This window comes from Ailuropoda melanoleuca, chromosome 2 (assembly GCF_002007445.2).
Source record: "Ailuropoda melanoleuca isolate Jingjing chromosome 2, ASM200744v2, whole genome shotgun sequence".
NCBI lineage: Eukaryota > Metazoa > Chordata > Mammalia > Carnivora > Ursidae > Ailuropoda > Ailuropoda melanoleuca.
The window spans coordinates 29,016,629-29,034,049 of NC_048219.1; the positions used below are offsets into that span (position 1 = coordinate 29,016,629).

Genomic DNA, 17,421 nt, shown 5'->3' on the forward strand with positions numbered 1-17,421 from the left:
CCAGCTACAGTCAGTCCATGATCGGACAGCTGAATCACACAGTTAACCTACAGGTACAAATAGATAAGCAAAGATCAGATGCTCTGTCTCGGAGAGCTGTGGACTAGGAAATAGCAAGGAAGCAACAGTGGGAGTGTCGAAGCAGAAGGGATGATGCAGAACTTGTGTGTGCACGGGGGAGAGAGAATAAGGCGGTTAGAATTGGTAGTGAGTAAGGCAAATGGAGAGGAGCAAGAACGTGTGAGAAAGAGCCCGGACAGATCTTGAGACACACAAGAGAAAGGATGTGGTCGCTAAATAAATCCCTACGTTTCTTGTTCCCATTCCCATTCATACAGATGTATCCCATTCCTGCTCCCATGCCCACTCATATGGATGTATCTCACAGCAAAACTTCTTTTTCTCAAGGTCTCAGTGAAATTCTGGTCCTTTCACCCAAAAGGACTTACCTGAATCAGCAGGTTAGGACCCACTGGAAAGGTCTCAACAACTTAGGTAGGTTTGAAATATCTAAAGGCAGTTATAAGATAGTTCACTTTGTGCAGTGAACTTCGTGTGCACGTGGGTATGTGATGAATTATTTTCCCTTATGATTTACATTTTACTACTACTGATGTTTTTCCTCATTGTGATTGGCCTTCATTTAACAAGAGGCATGCGCGAGAATTGTTAGGTGCTTGCTTCCTTTTCTTATCACGTCGCTGGTACAGCACCCACCCCCTGCCCCACTGCTATCTACCTACGTGTCGTCTCCTATCTCGATTGTGAGTTTCCAGATAGCAGGGGTCAGGTCTTTTCTGCTCAGTGTCTCCAATACCCAGATCAGGCCAGACTCAGAGTAGCAACTCAGTAGCTGTTTGCTGAATGAAGTATGGATGATATCCAGTTATGTGAATTCCAAGGTATTCTCAAAGTTCTTTTTTTACATGGACTACAGTTTGATGGAATGGCCATGACGTATTTTTGCAAATGCACACATACCCTTCTCCCTCCACAACCACTGTCCTAAAAAAAAAAAGAAAGAAAGAAAAAGAAAAATTAAGACTTCCTCTTGTCTGTTGCATTGAGCGAATCTGACCACCCTCCCCCTGGGATGAGGGGCCTCTCTGGCAGCGTTGCTGGACGGTGGGCCGACAGCCAGCCACCCTTCCCGCCTCCTAAAGTAGCCGGGTACCAGGGCTGCCTCAGGTGGGGGCTATTTCAGTGCCCACCCAGGAGGCCATGAAAGGCTCAGGGAATCTGGGTTCTGGAGAACCATGGTACCAAGTGCACTCACTCCAGCACAAGCCTTGGAGATAGTCGGTCATCAGGATCACAGACTTCCCTGAACATCTTTTTGTCTGCTACACATAGGCAGATGTCTCGGCCTAGATAGCCGTTCTCCCTGTCTCTCTCTTTCTCTGTCTCAGTCCTGTTTGACATTCTGCCAGGTCCTTCTTTCTTCCAACTTCCTTTTCTCTGTTTGTTTTGGTCTGTTGGTCTCTCTCTTGTGTGAGGACATTTTATCAAATATCAGGTGCTCTTTTTTTATTTTTGGTACATTTTTTCTTAAACTTTTCTTTTGAATAGAAGTATAGTACATATGTAGGAAAGTGCACAGAAGATAAACACAGAGCTCAGTGAATTTCTCACAAGCAAACACCCCTCACCTGGCCAGGGAGGTCTCGGATCACACAGCATTCCCTCCCGAAGCCAGCTGCTGCCCTCCTGGGCTGGGGCCCGGTGCTGTAGCTCTGCGCCCCAGCGCTTATTCCTCTCCCCTTTCCTAGTACTCAGTAACTTAGAATCCTCTTCTCTACCTTTCTCCAAGAGGGGTGTGCTCTCCATGGAGTCAAGGACCGTCGGCCTTGTTCACTGCTTTTTCCTTAGCCCACGCACAGCGCCTGGCGCATAGTAAGTGCTGAATAAGTATTTGAATGAGTGGCGGGGTAAGTAGGGAAGGGAAAGAAGCAAGTGAGAAAGAGAAATTTGTTTCCTGTTTTCAAGGAACTCACTATCAGGGAAGACAAACTTAGAAAATAGATCATTATAATATATTATGAAAATGTCTAAGGGAAGCTGAGGACATTGTGGCCACCCCAGGAAGAATTTTCAGTCCTTTGAGCTAGGATTAGCTTTTTTTGCTTTTTGGTTTTTAGCTGCTTTGACATGCAAATAGGAATGTGTTTCCCGGGAAAAGTGGACCTTGCTGAGGGAGCATGTATGTGGGCAGAGGCCCAGTGGTATGTGAAAGCATCTTAGCTCGCTCAGGCTGGGCTGTGGTCAGAACTGGCAAGATGAGTAGTGGGAAATGGGCCTGGAAAAGAGGGTGGTGAGGGGGCTGCCTGACCAGCAGCCCAGTCTGGCCTGGATCCTGACCCTGGACAAGGACCGAGACCTGTGCTGCTCTGATGAGGTCTGTGACCTGAGGAGGGCTTGGGCCTGAGCCAGACCAGCCCGGAACCACTGCAGGTCCCATCCTCCAGGCCTGCTCTGCTCAGCTGGCCCTGCAGAGGTCTCTTCGGACTCAACTGGTATCTCCGAATGTAAGGGGGGCAGTTAATACGGTGAAAGGAGAGGAGCATGAACTTTGGGGTCGGGGCGCCGGGTCAGAGTCCCGGCTCTGCCTCTTAGCTGTAAGACCTTGAACCTTTCTTCACCCTTGAACCCATTTCCTCATCTAGAAAATGAGGTGACAGGAGTTGTGAGCATTAAATGTGAAAAGTGATTTATAAGCTGCTCTACACACATATCGAGGGCCAGACCCCGTGTTTCTGAAATGCTGTAAGGGGTTAAAAGGCACTTTAAAAACAAACCAAAAAAAGCATAAACTGTTACACTGATTTATTATCTTAGGTCTTGGTTTCCTGGTTGGTAAAGTACAGGGCCCAGTACCCGTTGCTTAGTTCAGGCCAGTTTCCTGTTATAATGGCAAATATTACCACCCGGCAGGGGTTGTGAATGAGGTCCCTGTCACAAAGCACATGGCCTTGTTCCTTAATTGCTAGGGTGGAATTAATTTGCTCTTCCTGTTTCTCTTGTGACAGGAAGTAGATGTCCTTGAATTTCAGTTGATTAATGGAGGCCTCTGAGCAGACTGCTCCAGCCTCTCTTGCTTTTAATCCTTATGCAATGCAAGGCCCTAATTTGATAATTTTGCTGTTTTTTAGATGGATCACCTACTGGTTGAAAATATTGAGCGGGAAACGTTTCATCTCTGCTCCCGCCTCATTAACGGGCCATACCGGCGGACGGTGAGAGCCTTGGTCTTCACATTAAAGCACCGAGCTGAGATCCGGGCTCGGGTGAAGAACGGCTCACTGCCGGTCGGCACGTTTGTACAGAACCACAAAAAATGACCTGAGGATGATTCCAACGCGGGGCTGGGCAGAAAGCAAAACGGGCCCCTCTCTCTGCCATTCAAAGACTCTTTTGAGTTTGGGTGATGGCTGCTGCTGGTGGTGCTGAGTTTTCCCATGGTGCCGTTGCTTCAGACGGAGGATGCGGGGAGCCCTGCGAGCCAGGCCCGCAGGAGAGGCGTCATTCGCTGTCGTGCACTTGTGCCGCCTAACGGGACGCGGCCGGCCGTCACTAGGAAGCACAGTACGGTTGCCATCACCCAGCCCAGTGAAAGGGTGACGGATTTCACTGGGAGTGTGCCAAGGACACCTCTAAACTCCCCCATGTCAGGCAGATGAAGTGACTACTTGATTTCGCCACCCTGCAGGTAACCGAAACTCAATTACCTCGGCTGCTCGCTCAGTCCCGTCCCCCTGAGTTTAGACAGCTCCGGTGCCTCTCAGAACTCCCCTGTCTGTTCTCTTTTCTCTACCCCAGGGGTGAGTCTGCTGGAGCCAGCCAACTACCCCTTCTTTCCAGAACTCACTTATCTGAACATTGCAGCTCTCCCTGGAAGACCTTCTGCATTGGTCTCCAGAGCCCCCATGCTGAGGCTTCTAATGAGGAGCTGGCCTGAAGCCTCCCCACCCCTTGGGGTTCATTTGAATACGCTGGCTCTTGGTTTAGGGCTCTGTGGAAGATACATAATGAAATTTCTCTTGACATGAATTACCATAGAAAAAAATACATCTGTATTCTAAAATGAAATGCCGCTGTATAGGCCTGCTTGAACAATTACGTAAATGGTATTTGCTCTTTTAGAGTAATAATAAACTGGGACTTTTTTTTTTTTTTACCTAAAACAGAAGATGTGGCCTGTTCATTGAAAAGTGTTCGGGGTTGAGAAAGGGGACAGTTGGTGAAAATAAAGAATGATTGGACAAGAATTTGAGGGCAATAGCAAGACCCAAGAAAGGCTTTTTAGTTTAGGGGAGACTAGAGCATGTTTATAATCGGAAAAGAAGGAGCCAATAGAATGGGGGAAATTAAAATTTAAAAAAAAAAAAAGGCAAAGTTAAAAAGCAAGGACAAAAGGGAGGGACCTAACGTCGTCTGCCTTCTAAGTGCTGGGTATCTTTCCTAAGATAACTTATTAGCATTGACATTGATCTTTATGTAGTGTTTTAAAAATCCTGTGTAATCTTCTCATCTGTTGTATTTATAAGTATTATTTCAGTTTTTTAGACTTCTTCATTTATCTAGCACCTGCTTAACCGAGCACCCATTCCTCGGGGCACAGTGGATACCGGACAGTGCCACAAAGGAGACCCTGAGGCTCACCAAGCAGAGGTGTCTTGTTCAGCCCCCACTGCTCATAACTGTTGGAGCTAGAATAAGAACTGAGCGCTTAACCATGTGCTCAGCACTGTGGGAGACATTTGAAAAATTAATAATACTAATACCTAATTAAAGATGAGGAAAGTGAGGCTCAGAAAGTTTAGTAACTTATTCAAGGTCACACAGATGGTGAGTGGCAGATTTACGATTCAAAACTCAAGTCTATTTGATGCATACAGTCTTCCTGGTCGATTTCATCCATTCACGCTTGTAGGCATTGTATACATGCTGATGACACTCCAATTTGTATCTTCAGCCCGTACCTGCCCCCTGAGTTTCAGACAATATCTCCTAGATGTCTCATGGGCATCTCAAATGGGACCTGTCTTCTTCCACTTGGCAATACTGACACTTTAGCTAGAAACCTAGGGGTCACCCTAGGCTCCTCATTGCCCCTCCCCAACCCAACCCAACCAAGTCCTGATGGTTTCACTTCTCACATAGGTCTAGAATCTCTTGTCTCTTCTCCATCTCTAGTACAACTTCAGGACTTTATCCTCTCTTGTCCAGATGACCACATGGCCTCCTAACTGGTCCTTCTGCCTCCAGTCTTCACGTCTTCAAGCTGACTTCTCTATGCCAGAGACAAAGTGACATATCGAAACCAGAAAGCCCATTGTGTCACCCCCCACTCTGAGCATTTTCACATGTTTTCTAGCTCTAGAATACTGCTGTGTACCTAATGCCCTTCCCTGTCCCTACCTTAATACCCTGTATACTGTTCTAGACATACCCACATGTTCTGTGGTTATGCTCTTGATTCTATCCCCGCTCGATTGTAACTTCCCTCAGAAGTCCTGCCAGAATTCGGAAATCCTGTCTTACTCATTTGGGTATCTTTAGTTCTTAGATGAGTGCTTGTCCCATAGTAGTACCCAGTACATATCTGTGGAATTAATGGATGTCCATGAGTCTGTGCCCTTTCTGCCTCCACCCTTGTTCCCCTTTATCATCTGGTATCCACACGGTAGCTGGAATGAACCTTTTAAAATGCAAAACAAATCCTAGCTTTTCTCTGCTCAAAACGTTCTAGTGCCTTCTCAGAGCAAAATCCCAGGCCCTTACCATGTCCTACAAGGCCCAACATGATCTGGCTCCTGGCTCCTCTCTTTGACTTCATTTCCTAAAATTCTCTCCCTTTCTCACACCTGCATGGTCCCACTGTCTCCCTTACTGTTCCAAACGCACGTACCAGACACGTTCCTGCTTTGTGGAACTTTGTGCTTAACTCTTTCCCTGATCACCGTGCTCTTTCCATGGATATCTGCACGTTCCTGTCTTTACTTGACTCAGGTCTCTGTTTGCCTTATCAGATAGGCCTTCACTGGGGCACCTGGGTGGCTCAGTCGTTAAGCGTCTGCCTTCGGCTCAGGGTATGATTCCGGGGTCCTGGGATCGAGCCCTGCATCAGGCTCCTCTGCTGGGAGCCTGCTTCTTCCTCTCCCACTCCCCCTGCTTATGTTCCCTCTCTCGATGGCTGTCTTTCTCTCTGTCAAACAAATAAAATCTTTAAAAAAAAAAAAAAAAAAAAAAAAAGATAGGCCTTCACTGACTACCCTAAATAAAACAGCCCTCTCTCCCAATCATTGTTTAATACTCTACCCGCTTTATTTTTCTTCAGGGTATTTATCCATTTGGCACAGTTCATTATTTCTTCATTGCCTATCAGCTCCACCTCCTCTAAGAATTTAAGCTTCTTGATAACAGAGTCCTTGTTTTGTTCCTACTGAATATCGAGCACCTAGAACGGAGCCCTGGCACAAGCTAGGTCTTCAAAACTATTAACTGAATAATTGAATGACTAGTTGTAGGCATACAGAGAAGACATCTAATCCAATCGGGGAATGCTTCTTGGAGGAGGTGATACCTGTGTGCAGTCCGAAAGGGCAGAAATAGGTCATTGGGTGGTTGAGATGTAAGGAAACCCCCAGATCTGGGATACCTGGGAGGTGATTGGTATGGCTAGAGTGGAGGACGCCTGCAGGAGAGTACCTGGAGATGGGGCTGGAGAGAAAGTCAGGGACCAGGACAGATTTGAAGGGTCTTGAGCACAAAGTGAAGGAGTCTGGACTTATTGCAAATAGGAACTGGTTAGTTTCTTATTACCGGGCTGTGTGGAAGAGAAGCCTGAGCAGGGAGAGGGACAGGAAGGAGGAAGCTTCATTTATAAACATCCAAAGAGTTCTGCTAACTTAGGAACCCAGAGTAAGTTGAAAACAAATTGCTGTCTGGCTGAAAGGCTTCAGTGGTGATAGTTAGAAAGTGAAATGATTGCAGAGATGTGCTTTGGAGATTTGGAAAGCAGGCTGTGTTATTTGTGGCTGTTTTCTCCTTGATGCATGTGCAGAATTTCCATGAATGGTAATGGAGCTATTCTGAGTACTTGCCAAAGGGAAGGAGGCGCTCAGACACCCACGTTAGCTTACCCACCCACTAAGAAGTACCTATGAGCTCCCGTCTGTTCACAGTGAAGGGGTCAGCTCCTGATGCCAAACTGGGGTAAGAGAGGTTCCTAGGACCTCCGAGTTACCTGTAAGTCTAGGCATGAATATGTCTTCTTGGTATGTTCAGTTGCCAGAGGAAATTGGGAAATTAAGTACCATTAAAGTCCACTCCAGTAGCTTATTGGTCCTTTCCTTGTGGTTGAATTGGAGGTTCTGGGCCCTTGGGTAGGGACTGGGTCTTTTCATTCATTCACTCAGCAAACAAATGTTGCCCGTCAGCTGTGTGCCCAGGACTGCGCTGGCCCTGGGGAAGCTGTAGCATATGAGATATAATTTCTACCTTCGGGGAGCTCTTAGTCCGGTGGGGAGACAGACACATAGGTAAATAGTTATAGTATAAGATAGGCGGTATCTACTGTAGATATTTATTTAAAATGTTGAGAAAGTAGGAAAAGGAGTGATTAACACCATTCACAGAGAGTGAATGTTTAAACTAAATCTCAGAAAGATAGGTAAGAGTTCTTCACAGAGGGAGCAGTGTGTGTGCAAAGCACAGGTGTCTTGTTTCAGTAGAGGCAAGTAGTGTGTGGTGGGAGCGCAAAGTTCTTAGGAATGGTGGAGAGAAATGGGGCAAAAAAAAAAGTAGCCAGGGCCTTGTTCAGGAGTTAGATGTTGGCCTTCAGATAATGGGAAGCATGAGAAGTTTTTGAGGAGGTGAGGGACGTAATAAGGTGTGTGTCTTACGAAGATAAAAATGTTCCTACATAAGCATATTTCAGAAAATTAAAAAAAAAATTCAAACCCAAAAACTTAAAGCAAAGGAAAGATGCACTCGAGATTCAGTCAATGAGAGATCTTTTTTTTTTCTTTTTTTTGACAAATGAAGTTTAGCGTTGACCAGATATCATTAGAGAGTCCCAGGTTTGAAAAATGGCAGGAAGCTCGGATAATGCATTTACTTTGTTCAGTGGTGAAGGAACAGGCAGCTGGCCTTTTTTCATTTATAGAATATCAGCTTCTTCAACTCGTGCTTGTCAACCTTGGTTTTCTTTTGCTGCAGCCTCAGGCCCCAGAGCCTCGCTCTGAGATTTGTAATGTGTTTTGGGTGCGTTTATCACAGCCAGATGGGGCGGGGGCTCAGCTTGTTACCGCCCATTATTGCTATCAGAGGGAGTCCATCCAGAAAACAAGGCTTCGGGAGTTTCGATTAGGTCGGTGACACTGCCTTGGTTTCCAAAGAGAGATGGTTTGATTGGATGACATCGTATTTTCTTTTAAAACAACCAAAATGATAAAATTGCTGTCAGGGACAGGCTTACCCATAAGCTAAGGAGCTTAGTTTCAAGACCCAAGAAGCCCGGGATGTCCAGTCAACTGCTGCTTGTTCATCCTATTAAAACCGTTCATTCAGTGCATATTTGTTGAGCTCTTACGAGCCGGGTCCAGGGGTTATGGGGATAAATGAGACATCGTCTCTGGCCCCAAGAAGCTCACAGTCTAATGAAAGAAACAGACAAATGATTATGAATTATGGGAATTCAAAGAAAAGGAAATAAGCCGATAAACATATTAGAAGATGCTCGACCTTACTAATAAACGGGGAATGGCAAGGATTAATGCCATCCTTGAAGACCTAAAGGATGCGGGGACGGTGATCTCATTATCTCTGTTCCACTCTCCGGTCTGGTCCCTGCACAAATCAGAGGGATCCTGGAAGATGACCATGGACTACAGTGAAATCAACCAACTGGTAGTTCTGTTTGCAGCCACCGTGCCTCACGGGGCATCGTTCCTAGAGCACGTTAACGCGTCGTCAGGTCCGTGGTGTGTAGCTATCGGCCTGGGGAGCGTTTTTCATGTCCCTCCCTATCAGAAAGAGTTCATCCTTGCTTGCAACAGGCTTGCCCCAGGGCTATTAACCTTCCTGCCCTCTCACAACCTAGTCTGAGAAGACCTATCGTGCCTAGATACCCTGCAGAACATCGAACTGGGACAGATGGGCAATGAACAACACGTATATTGGAAGCCTTAGTGAGACACATCCATTGCGGAGAGTGGAAGAAGACAACGAAGAAGAGGCAGAGGCCTGACAGCTCAGTGAAATTTGTAGGGACCAGTAGTCCAGGATGTGCCAGGGACTTATCTTCCAAAAAAAAAGACAGTCACTGCAGCCCCCACTCCCTCATTAAGAAGGAAGCACAAGGGCAGAGAGGAGGCCTCCTTGGGTTTTGGAGGCAGCATATTTCACACCTGGAAATACTGCTCCATCCCATATACTGGGTGACACAGAAGGCTGCCAGTTTTGATGGCGGCCCAGAGAGCAGCAGATCCAGGCTATGGTACGAGTAGCCATATGACCCGGCAGAGCCCATGGTGTTTGAGGTATCTGTAGTGGAAAAAGAGTTTCTGACAAGGCGTAGTAGGAGACAGTGTAGAGCCCTGGGGCTCTGGAGCGGGGCCACGTCATCTGTAACCAGGAAAGACACACTTTTCAAAAAACAGCTTCTGATTTGCTTAGGGTTCTGGTAGAGACAGATCGTCGAGTTGACCATACAGCTAGAGCTGCTCATTGTAAGCTGGATTCTGTCAGATCCACCAAATCGTAAGGTCACACAAGGCCAGCAGCAATTCATCACGACAGACATGGTACAACTGGGACTGGGCACAGCGGGGCCAAAGGGCAAAGGACAGCTGCCCGAGCAGGTGGCGCAGACATTTATGTCATCCCCCATCTTTGCACCAGCGCCTCTCCCTCCGATCACCTCCGGCTGCCTGAGGAGCTCCTTCTCTCCAGCTGAAGGAGGAAAAAAAAAGCCAAGCTCTGTTCACGGGTGGGTCTGCTCAGTATGTGTGAGCAAGCCAGAAACAGACTTGCCATACTGCAGGCCCCACTGCAGTGTCCTTGAAAGACGGTGGAGGGGGGAAAAAGTGGGTGGCTCAGTCAGTTAAGCATCTGCCTTCGGCTCAGATCAGGATCTCAGGGTCCTAGGATCGAGCCCCCATAGGGCTCCCTGCTCAGCAGAGAGTCTGCTTATCCCTCTCCCTCTGCTGCTCCCCCCACTCCTTCTCTCTCTCTCAAATAAAATCTTAAAAAAAAAAAAAAAACAAGGAAGAAAAACAGTGGAGGAGGAAATGCTTCCAGTGGACAAGCTCTGACTAGTACACTCAGTCATCCATCTTTTGTGAAAAGAAAGGGGGCTGTGGTTAAAGTAGACGTGGGTCTGATGGGCAGCGGTGAACGGCTTGGCTGGTTGGTTGGGGCCTGGAAGGAGAAGATCGGAAAATCAGGGACAGAGAGATCTGGGGTTCGGGCGTGCGGATGGACTATGAGAGTGGACACCAAGTGTGAAGTTCATTGTATTCCAGGTTAACAACCACCAGAGTGTCTACCAGGGAAGAAGCGCTAAACAAGCAGGAGCAGCCACGCTGCGGGAACTGTACGATCTGGCAGAACCCATGGCTTTTGACCGCGCAGCCAGAGCTGCTCATCGTAAGCGGGATCCTGTCAAATCCACCACGTCATAAGGCCACACCGTCCCTAACACACTTCCTGTCTGCTAATCTCCATCTCACAGTCTCCTTTCCGGGGAACTGGACCTGCAACCTAGCTCTCCGAATTGTTGGTAACAGCTCTTCGATCAGGTGCCACCAAACTTTTCCAAAAAGGGACAGTTAGTGAATATTTTAGGCTTGGCAGGCCATATGGCCTCTCACAACTACTCAGCCCTGGTTGGTGCTCGAGTGCAAAAGCAGCCATAGACAATACGGAAACAAATGAGTGGGGCTGTGTGCCAATAAAACTTGACAGAAGCGTGCAGTAGGTGGCATTTGGTCCATGGCCTTGGTTTGCCAACCGCTACTCTAGAGAAAGATTTTTACGAGTGCACAAAGTAGGCATTACAAAGATCTAATTGCAGCATGGTCTGTAATAAAATTTTAGAAGTAATCTTAATTTACATTAGAAAAAGAACGGTTGAATTAATTGTGGTACTTAGAGGTTTTGGAACACTATGCAGCAGATACAAAGAATATATGGCAGCACTGTCCAATAGAAATATCACACGAGCCAGTCAGTATGCAGTTTAAAATTTCCCAGGAGCCACATTAAAAACTGTCAAGAGAAACATGAAATTGATGATATTTTTGAGCTCTATACACCGAAGATATTATCACTTTAACATGTAATTCGCATAAAAATTGAGATATTTTACTTCCTTTTTTTGTACTGTTTTTGCAGTCTGACGTGTATATTACACTTCCCAGCACATCTCGGTTTGGGCTAACCACGTATCCAGGTGTTCAGTAGTCCCACGTGGCTAGCGGCTACGGTATTGGACAGTGTAGATCTGTACTGAAAATCTGATGCGGAGACGCCGCTGATGCATATTGTCCAGTGAAAAAGGGAAGTTACAGAATAATGGGTGCTGGATAAACCACTTGTGTCAGGGGGAACATACTGCAGGAACATACTGAAGAAGAGGGTGTGTACGCGTGTGTACCCAATTTAGAGAGAGGTTTTGGGTGGAGTGGTGGAGGAGGGATTCGCCTTCTCCTTACCTGATTTATTTTTGTCCGGGGATAATTTTAGACTTACAAAGAAGTGACAAGGATAATACAGGGAGCTCCTCTATGGCCCTCACCCACTTTCCCCATTGTTACCACGGTGCTGCAGTGCGGCACCTTTGTCCAAATGAGAGCCCCACCATTGCCGAGTACTATGAACTGCACTCTGCACCTCGTTCAGCCTTCACCAGCTTTTTTCCATGAAACGTCCCTTTCCTGTTTCAGGATTCAATCCAGGATTGAACTGCATTTAGTCATTATGCCTCTCCAGTCTTCTCTGCTCTCTGACCGGTTTCCAAATCCTTCCTTTTTTCCTATGACCTTGACAGTCTTGAGCAGTGCTGGCTTTTGTAGAGTGTTCCTAAGTCTAGATTTGTCTGAAGAAGTCCTGCTGACTGAACTGGGGTTGCGGGTTGTGGGGAAGAGTACCACAGGGGTGAGCTGCCCTCCCCGTCACAGCACATCAGGGCACACGGGAGCCACTGAAGTTATCGCTGGGGGTGTTAACCTCCAAGGCTTGGTTACCTAGGTAGTGTCTGCCCGGTTGCTCCGCTGTAATGTCACTCTTTTTCCCTTTCCATACTCTGTTCTTTGGGGGAAGTCACCAGACCCTGCTCGAAGGTGGTCGTGATCGAACTCCACCTCCTGGGTGTAGTGGCTGCTTACATTATTTGGAATTCTTCCCTAAGGAAGGCTCGTCCATTCTCTCATTCCTTCCTTCCTTCCTTCCTTCCTTCCTTCCTTCCTTCCTTCCTTCCTTCCTTCCTTCTTTGTTTCTACCTACCTACCTACCAATCAGGATGGACTCACGTATATCTATTTTATACTTTGGGTTATAATCCAATCAGATTGTTTTCTCACAGTGAATATAAATTCATGTATTATAATGTTGTTAATGCAGAAAACATACAAACAACCATGCTGTGTGAGACACAAATTCTGTGATTGGCAAGGCTTTTTCCTCCAAAGCTCTTCACGACTGCCTTTGAGTAGGATAATCATTGGCTCATTGCTATTCAACTGGCAACTTTAGACAAGCTATTTCAACCCTCCAGGTCTCAATCCCCACATCTGAATAAGAGAGTGTATCATGAAACGGTCTCGAGGGGAAGAAGGGGATGATGTTGTATGTACAAGTATTTTGTTTCCTATTAATAGACCTAAAGTCCTTAATGGCAAGGGTTATCTTCTCTTATTTATGTTGGGAAATGGGTCCAGAGCTAATAGCCCTTGAGAACATCACATAAACATAATCAATATTTATATCCCCTGTCGCAGCCCAAAATAGTTCCCCTGTCCTACTTTTTTGCCTCTCTGAGTGGGATCTGGTTTTTGTCTTCTCCCTCAGCTTTCTCTCCAGTGGCTGAAATCTACCCTGAGACATGCTGAACTCTTTGGCCTCATGCACAAGCCTCTCATCTATCTACACCACAGCCACGCTGACGCCCTTTTCACCCCCATGAACGAAAATGCTTACCAAATATCCACTTCTCTATGCCAGGCCCTGAGATGAGAGGAATCGACAGGGCTCTGTATCCTAGCTCATCTTCCAGTGGGGGGACCGAGCCATCAGTCCCTAGCAATCTATCCTAGAGATGAATGGGGAGGCCTGTGGGAGCGTCTTGGAGCAAGAGGGCCTGACCGTGCCTGTGGAGGGGCCTGGTCTGCAGAGAATCAGAAAGGCCTTGCAAAAATTCTCACTCTGGAGCTGGGCTTTGACAGGTATGTAGGAGCTTCTCAGGGAGTGAGCAGGACAAGTGGTGTTCCAGATGCAAGGAAAGGTATATGCACGCCAGAGAAATGCCAAACAGGGAACAGTGATAGGTGTCATGTGGCTGGAGCCCAAGAGCAGACAGAGGAAGAATGGCCCCAGGTGAGAGTGGACAATGAGGTGCGGGACAGTCTGTGAAGGCCTGAATTGTGGGCTGGAAATTTCTACTTGGGAAATCTCTATGATTTTTTTTTAAAGAGTTTATTTACTTATTTGACAGAGACAGCCAGCGAGAGAGGGAACACAAGCAGGGGGAGTGGGAGAGGAAGAAGTGGGCTCCTAGCGGAGGAGCCTGATGTGGGGCTCGATCCCAGAATGCCGGGATCATGCCCTGAGCCAAAGGCAGACGCTTAACGACTGCGCCACCGAGGCGCCCCCAATCTCTATGATTTTTGAGATGAGGAAACACGTAAAAGTAAAGGAACAGAATCGGGCTTGGTACACAGGTGACCGTTCATCAGCAGACCCTGGGCGCTTCGGGCACTATTCACTATTGTTTCCCCCTCCGCCTTCGTGTGAGCTTTGGGGCAGGGACTGGGTCTCCTCCGTTCCCGTGTCCCCGGCACAGAGGCTAGGACAGCGCAGGAGCTCAGTGCACACGCACGAGGGCGGGAGAAGACCAGGCGAGGTCTGGAGACCAAGTTCTGCTCTGGAAGTCACCATGCAGGATGGGGTCCAGCCCGCCCTCGACCCTGAGTTTCCCATGGTTCTGCAGTTTGTGCTGTGTCAGTGCGTCTGTCTACACGCCAGAGGCCCATGGTGTCCTCACGCAGGAGCGGGCTCCCTGAGGAAGCACTCAGGGTTGGATGGCTTCAGAGCCAGACGGTGCGTGGCCTGTGGGAGGTTCCTGTCAGAGGCAAGCAGCCCGCGTGGCCAGGGGGGACAGGATTTGAGCTCAGCCCACAAGGGGAAATGCATCGAGCATTATCCTGGGGGCCTCGGGCCAGGCCTTGAGCTGATCAAATGTCAGGATTTCTCGAAGTTCATTTTCTGGAGTGGCCGTGTGGTAGAGAACCGAATCACCACAGCCCAGCCACCACATAGAGCTCTCCCGCGCGTGCCAGAGACGGGTAGGTACTCTGTACGCCATCTCCTCCTGTCACCGTTGCCGCCAAAATGTGACCTCCACCCTCATTCTCCGCACCGCAGTGCCAGAGCCTCTGACCTTGTCTCCTCGGGGGCGCCCCTGTCCCTCCTGTAATCGGTCCCCCACCTGGCAGCCAGAGCGAGCATCTAGAAGAGACTTGCAGGTCATGTCACTCCTCTGCGCGAAGCCCTCAGTGGCTCCCATCACACATCCTGTACAGTGGCCTACGAGGTCCCCAAGGTCCTGACCTCTGGCCCTGTTGCCATCTTGTCTCCTACCCCTGGCTCCAGCTGCTTCTGTCCCTCAAACTCATCAACTATGGCCCATTGTTGGGTTTGCGTCCGCTCTTCCCTCTGCCTGGCACCCTTGGACTGCCCGTGGGGACTCCTTGTCATGCAGGGCTTCCCTCCTCAGAGAGGGCTTCCCTGGCCACCCTCTCCAATTAGGCCCTCGCCCCCCGACACAGCTTCATAGGATTTAACCCCATCTCAACTTACTTACTTACTATACGCATTTGTTGTTTCTTTTTTCTGGTGTACCCCCACCAGAGCACACGCTTCATGGGAGTGGCGACCTTGTCTGTCCCTCTTCTGGGTCTCCAGTGCCTGGCGCAGGGCTCCGTCATGTGTACTGAATGAGTGGCTTCCCCTCCACGCCTTCGAGCTGGCCCATGAGTGCCCACACAGCCAAGCAGCCCTGTCTGCGCTACGCAGGAAACCCTAATGCAGAGCGTGTGGGCCGACAGATGGTGTGGAACCCCGAGCTGAGGCGCGGCTGTTATTAGTCTGAGTTGCTTCTGCTTGGAATAGGATTAGCATAAATACCATCCCGGGCAAGTGGATATGGTAAAGCTCTGTTAGTTACATTGAGATTTTGTTTCCCTATTGCAATCCAGAACCATCCTTTTGCTGGGTGAGTTCAATTCATGGCTGAAGGTGTTGTCCAGAGAGGCCAAATGGGGTGGGAATGGGAGGGTCACACACGCAATCCTTCTTAGGCCCCACCTCGCTCTTCCCTTCCAGTCCCTGCTCCACACTGGCCTCTAGCATGACCTCTGTAACCGCTAGAATCCAACCTTAGCAAGCAGGCAGAAAGCCTTGTCCTGGTCCGCACTGTCTCCGATGAAGCCCAAATGCCTTCTAATGATAAAGATGAAGATCAGATCATGGTAGCCGCCACATCACTCTCTCAAAGCCCCCCAGCAGCCCTACAAGGCCTGGGAGTATCGTTGTCCTCATTCAAGTGAAAATCTGATGGCTCAGAGAGGTTCAGTGATTTGCCCAGGGTTGCTCAGCCAGCGAGCCACAAAGACAGGCGCCAAGCCCAGGGCTGTGGACTGATTGTTTGATAGGCATTCGAGGCCCTTCCTGAGTGGGCCAGCCTCTCCTGCAAAGCTGTCAGCCTCACCTGACAGCCAGGAGCCGAGTCAAAGGCAGGTGTCAGCCCCATGAAACTCCTGTTCTCCGGCTAAGAAGCATCACTTGCTTCAGCCTCTTCCGCTTAGCTCCATCACGAAGCATTTTGTTTTGGGGGTCGGGGAGTGGTTTTCCACAAAGAAACAGAATTCTTAAAAACGGATTTATAATAATATGTGTATAGTAACAATAAAAGCTAACATGTCAAGACTGTGCTAAGTGCTTAACATGCATTATTTTGAACACCGCCCCTCCCCCACCACGATTGAAAAACAAGCGGTTATAAAAAGGTGCATGTTGTAAAGTAAGGCTCCCGTCTCCCCTTTCCCCTCCCAGAGCCCACACTGTGACCTGTTCCTTGGGCTTCCTGCAGGCTCCGTGAACCACTACGAGCTCATTAATCCTCAACAGCGCTTTGAGGTAGGCATTACCACCCTTGTATTACAAATCAGGAAACTCAAGTTCGGACACAGGAAGCCACTGACTCGAGGTCACACGACTTTGGGTGGCAGAGCTGGGATTGCTCCCCGGATGCACTGCCTGCAAGCCCGTGTGCATTCTCGCCCTGGACCACCCTGCCTCTCCCAAAGGGGAGAAAACCGTAGGCTGAGCTGAGATGTGTAGGCCAGGCAGGGCTTTGCCTCCATAGACCAGTCTTGCAACGAAGAATTCAGATTTGGGCCTCTGTAAAACGACAAATAATGACCTCTCCCAGACCTTCGAGGTTATTGACCAAGAGTCAAGACCTCAAGTATTCCAATCCTCAATACCTCTAGTCAACATGTCTTGCTGGATCTGGCCGTCCTGCACCTTTGTGCCCTTCGGCGCTGTCGGCTCTGACAAGCTGCCCGGTATCAGTCAGGTTTCATGAGACCGAATAGGAAGAGCGCAACTGTGCACGGGCGCCTGGGTGGCTCAGTCGGGGAGGTGTCCGACTCTTGATTTTGGCTTGGGTCGTGATCTCAGGATCCTGGGATGGGCCCTGCACTGGGGCTCCATGCTCAGCGGGGAGTCTGCTTGGGGATTTCTCTCCCTCTCCCTTTGCCCCTCCCTCCACTCACATTTTCTCTCTCTCTCTCAAATAGATACATCCTTGGGGTGGGTCATGCCACCTCTCCGTGCCTCAGTGTCTTCACTTGTGAGGCAGGAATAATAACATCTCACTTCAAGGTTCGAGGGTCCTCAGGTGAGGTAATAAAGGCCAGATGGCAAGTAGGAACGCCACATGCAAATGGCATTACTTTTAACCACAGTAAAAGTTGTTGTAAAGCTATAGGCTCTATGTAAAAAGCAGCTGACTAAATTCACAACTACTGTCCCTTCACTTCTTTCTATCCCAGCCCCCAACCTGCATCTGTGAACTCTTTTACAGTCTGCAAAATCCTTTCCTTCTGTTGCCTCATTAACCCTTGCCCAAGCCCTGTG

At 48.5% G+C, this 17,421-nt stretch overlaps 1 protein-coding gene across 3 annotated transcripts in view; it reads left to right on the forward strand.

Moving 5' to 3' along the window:
• TCEANC2 (transcription elongation factor A N-terminal and central domain containing 2) overlaps positions 1-16,915 on the forward strand; it is a 47,036-nt gene extending 30,121 nt beyond the window's left edge. The window contains exon 5 of one of the 3 annotated variants that reach the window (XM_034653085.1): positions 10,527-16,914. In XM_034653085.1, the coding sequence (XP_034508976.1) occupies positions 10,527-10,685 (159 nt within the window). In that variant the 3' untranslated portion in view covers positions 10,686-16,914. Of the gene's footprint in view, positions 1-3,149; positions 4,184-10,526 lie in introns of those variants that run through there. The other 2 variants (XM_011220408.3, XM_034653071.1) reach the window with 2 other exon arrangements.
• Positions 16,916-17,421: the final 506 nt, after the last annotated feature.